The sequence below is a fragment of the Odontomachus brunneus genome, unplaced genomic scaffold (assembly GCF_010583005.1).
Source record: "Odontomachus brunneus isolate Ranch 3 - 2012 unplaced genomic scaffold, Obru_v1 Obru_scaffold_111, whole genome shotgun sequence".
Classification (NCBI taxonomy): domain Eukaryota; kingdom Metazoa; phylum Arthropoda; class Insecta; order Hymenoptera; family Formicidae; genus Odontomachus; species Odontomachus brunneus.
This window is the reverse complement of record NW_022639561.1, coordinates 638,103-642,471: the sequence shown is the minus strand read 5'-3', so window position 1 is coordinate 642,471 and position 4,369 is coordinate 638,103. Positions and strand designations below refer to the sequence as shown.

Here is a 4,369-nt window from a genome sequence, read left to right as displayed (position 1 = left end):
ATATATATATATATATATATATATATATATATATATATATATACCTTAAGTAAAAAGTAGAAGACAATTTTACGGATACGATTTTACATAATTTCACATAATTGGAACATTAAAAAAATATTGCTTCATTTTTTCTTGCTAATAGTTACAGTTAAGTTTGTCAAGTTAACACTGTACAATAAATTTTTATTAATGAAGTATATTATCAATATACGAGTATGTTATCTATAGAATCAAAAAATATTCTGCTTATGCAGTGCTTACCTTCACTGCTACCTCCAAGTAGGCAAGTGCAGCTTGGCACAAAGAAATTCAAACCTACAATTAAAGAAAGCAGAGATGCTTTTATTGCTAATGTTAAGGTAAGCTATATTAATATATAACATTTTTCATTGTTCATGCATTTTAAATTAGTCAAATAACCTTCTTTTTTGGCAGATTCCTGGTCAAGTTCAAAATTTTATAGCAGAAAGACGTGAAAAAATATGCAATCAATTTGGACGATCTGCCTCCGTACAACCATACATTTTATATGTAGCCAAACAACTAGATGTGATAGATGAAATATTTGTTGTGATTGACGACTTTTATTACAAATTAGGAACCTTCCAGCAAGCATTGGATATATGCTTCAAGACTTTCTTTGTTTTAGACATGGTTTTCACTGCCCAATGTGACCACGTATGGTTACTTATTCAAAAAACTCTTTATGGCTTTACAACTACAGAGGACGCAAACATCCTTAAACCTGAAGCTTTTATTGTAGGTCATTCTCTAAGTTCAAAACATTCATATGGATCTGTGTTAATGGAGCCAACTGATCTTTATGGTCAATTTATTCCCATGCGCTCAGTATTACGTGCATTTTTGGAATTACTACATGTTTTCAATAAAATTTTATCGTACATGAATAAATTAGGAAGATCAGATGGCTCTATCATTGAAAATTTAATTCAAGCAAAATTGTGGAAAGAAAAAATCAAACCGAGATTTCCTGGTAAACTTCTGCTTCCTATTGGATGCTACTACTATGATGAGTTTGAACCCGGAGATACTTGCTCTCCTCATAACGGTGTTAATAAAATAGGTGTTTTATACTACTTTTTACCTTGTTTATCACCTGAAGACAGAAGTGCTTTAGAAAATATGTTCTCAGCTCAAATTGTGTATGCACAAGATAAATACTTTGGAAATGGTGAATTATTTCGTAGAACTCTACATGAGTTGCAGTATCTTGAAACTGAAGGAATTACTATAGTGGTAAACGGCACAGAAACTCAAGATCATTTTGCACTTGCTGTGTTTGTGGGTGATACTGAAGGTGTGCGTAATGTGTTGGGATTTATTAATTCCTTCAACGCAAACTATTGTTGTCGAAGATGCAAAGTTCACAAAAGTATATCTTATACTCAAACAAAAGTCAATACGTCTCTTCTGAGGAATCGCTAGAATTATGCAGCGGATGTTGCCATAAATAACTACAGCAATACAGGTATAAAATCTTCTTGTATATGGAACGATCTTTTGGGATTCCATTGTACTGAAAATATTGCCTATGACTTAATACATGATCTTGATGAAGGATCATGGAATTATGACATGTCTTTACTAATTTTGAAATTAATAGAGCTAAAACGCTTCACTATTGATGAATTAAATAATAGAATTCAAGGATTTGATTATGGCTATTGTGAGACATCAAACAGGCCAGGTATTGTTGAAATAAAAAACCTCAAAAAGAGAAGTCTTCCGTTTACAGTTGCTGAGACACTGTATTTTGTGAGGTATTTTAGTCTTATGATTGGAGATTATATTACAACTGAAGATAAGCAACTATGGCGCTTTTATGAAGTCATTGTTGAAATTGTCAACATTCTTCTTTCTCCAACTGTAACACGTAATGACATAGTTTTTCTTAAAAGCTTGATAACTGAGCATCATTCTTTATATTTGGAGTTGTTTCCTAATGAGACTTTAAAACCGAAACATCATAATATGCTTCATTATGATGAATGTTGTGAACAAATTGGGCCTTTATTGTTTGTGTCATGCTGGCGCTTTGAGGCAAAGCATAAACAGTCGATACGGTATGCTGCCGCTAATTGTTGCCACAAAAATTTGCCTGAGACATTAGCTCAAAAAGCTCAATTGAAATTTTGTCATCGTCTTCTTGCACAAAAGGGTTTGGAGCCTAAAATTAAAGTATGAACTGGAAAAGTCATTCGTACTAATACAATTGAAAATTTTGATAATTTTATTCATCTTTTGTCTAATAAATTTGTTGATGAAATTCATATCTTAAAATGGGCTGACGTGTTAGGTACTTATTATAAAACGGGAATGATTTTATTAGCAAACTTTAGTGAAGAGTATCCTATATTTGGTTAAATTAAGTTTATTTTGTTTGAAATTGATACTAGGACTGTTTCTTTTATTTTGAAAGGTTTTCAGATTTTATCATTCTCTTCTTTGTATCAAGCATATGAAGTTGTTCCTGCAGAAAAGTGGATTTTTATATAGCAGAAGACACTTCAGAGTCATTCACCAACTCATATTCGAACGGGTCCAAACGGATGTTCTTATGTAACTTTCCGGCATAAGTTGTAAGGTTTTAATGCGCAAAATAATGAAAATTGCTTGAATTTCTTGTTCAAAATATAGGTGTAAGAAAATGTTAAAAATAAGTAGAATATGTAATGTTTGTATTAATACTAAGAGTTACAACCAAATAAATTATATTTAATTTAGGCGAATGTAAAAAACTCATAAAATAAATGATTCGTCGTCCAAATGATGACAAATCGACGTTACTTTGACGGCTTCTATTTCCATCGTCGAATAATTTTTCCTTACGAATATCATCATTTTATATATAGAACAATTTCTTTAAAATAATATAATATATAGAACAATTTCTTTAAAATAAATATATAAGTTTAAATATACAAGTTTCTATATGTATTTCCATTCTACTTCATTTTGAAACTTCGTTTTGATATAAATAGTTAATAATAACAATATCTCATGTTCTATCACAGTTCTTAATACTCACATTCATAAGCTTTCCTTTTTTATACATTAACATATTTTATAATCTGTGGATGTAAGCTCAGTTTTATGTATCTGTGTTAACTATCTTTATCTATTTTATTACAGATACACAAATTTTTATATCTACAACTTACAAAAAATGTTGATATAAAAGGAAGATTTACAAGTATTAGCATTCAAATTTGTAACCAAATGTGGGACATTATTATTAGAAATATAGGTTAGAGTTAAGCATTATAATGAATTAAATTTATCTAGTAAAACATACCTTTTATTTAAAGAAAGTAACGTATTTGAGTCGAAAATTTTTTTCTGGGATTCAGTTGACAAAAAACGTCATTTAAGAATAAATAATGCTGATAAAAGCATATTTTGTGTTGGGCGAATGCAATTTTATACTTTCATTTAAATACAGTTTCTTTTCAAGTGAGAATATCTTTTACTTGTGTTTAAGAATAATTAATTCTTCATCGGACATTATTTATTCTTTGCGCTATTCTAAGTTTAAATTATACTTGGATTAAGCCATATTTGCATTCCTTTAAGAATTTCATTTTTTGTGTGTTGTTACCGCCAGCATTAGCGTTACCCGATGCACACTACGAGGAGGTTGCTGGTTGGATTTTGCGCATCGTGTGTGTGTGTGTGTGTGTGTGTGTGTGTGTGTGTCACAGCAAAGATCAGGACCCCGTGGTTCGTCACTCCCACAGTAAGTAGTACACTTAGCGAATTAACTGTTTGAAGTTACAAATTAACTAAATAAAGCACCCCGATAGTGAGAGGCAAGGGGACTCATGTAAATAAAGCACCCCAAAGGGAACAAAAAACTACCACGTCCACGCCGTTGTTCCTGGGTAGTGCTAAGAGTAGTAATTTCTATTAATTTCGGCTAAAAATTTCGTCCGCCATCTTGGTCCGCCATCTTGGACCCGCCATTTTGAATTTTGCAAATCTGACTTCAGATTCGTGATCAGCAACCCCAAAAACCCTCGTAAACTTAATTTGGTGCAAATCGGTTGACTAAAATTTTTGTCCGCCATCTTCGTCCGCTATCTTGAAAATTTTAAAACAGCCAAAGTTATATCTGAACGTAAAATTTTCCGCTTTTTCATTTTCCGGTGTCAAAAAGGGGGGTTTCCATTTAAAAAAAACCACTTCCGGTTGAAGTAACCCACTTTCGGTCAAAATCAAAAGTTGAAAGGTACGCCATTTTGGTTCCCCCTCGAAACCCTACAACTTTTATATGAAACTTTTTTCGATTCCTGGCCACACAAACGAGTTATTGGAGGTGATAGATTCAGATGACTCACCCTGTATA

At 31.9% G+C, this 4,369-nt stretch overlaps 2 protein-coding genes across 8 annotated transcripts in view; one reads left to right on the top strand and one right to left on the bottom strand.

Annotated features, from left to right (window-relative positions):
• LOC116849316 overlaps positions 1-2,024 on the top strand; it is a 9,496-nt gene extending 7,472 nt beyond the window's left edge. For all 4 annotated transcript variants that reach the window (XM_032826351.1, XM_032826347.1, XM_032826350.1 and 1 more), the window contains 2 exons: positions 232-362; positions 439-2,024. In XM_032826351.1, coding sequence (XP_032682242.1) covers positions 232-362; positions 439-1,449 — 1,142 coding nt within the window. In that variant the 3' untranslated portion in view covers positions 1,450-2,024. The remainder of the gene's footprint in view (positions 1-231; positions 363-438) is intronic.
• The window catches only part of LOC116849315 (synaptotagmin-10-like), a 526,459-nt gene that overhangs the window by 305,950 nt on the left and 216,140 nt on the right, over positions 1-4,369 (bottom strand). The window lies entirely within an intron of this gene.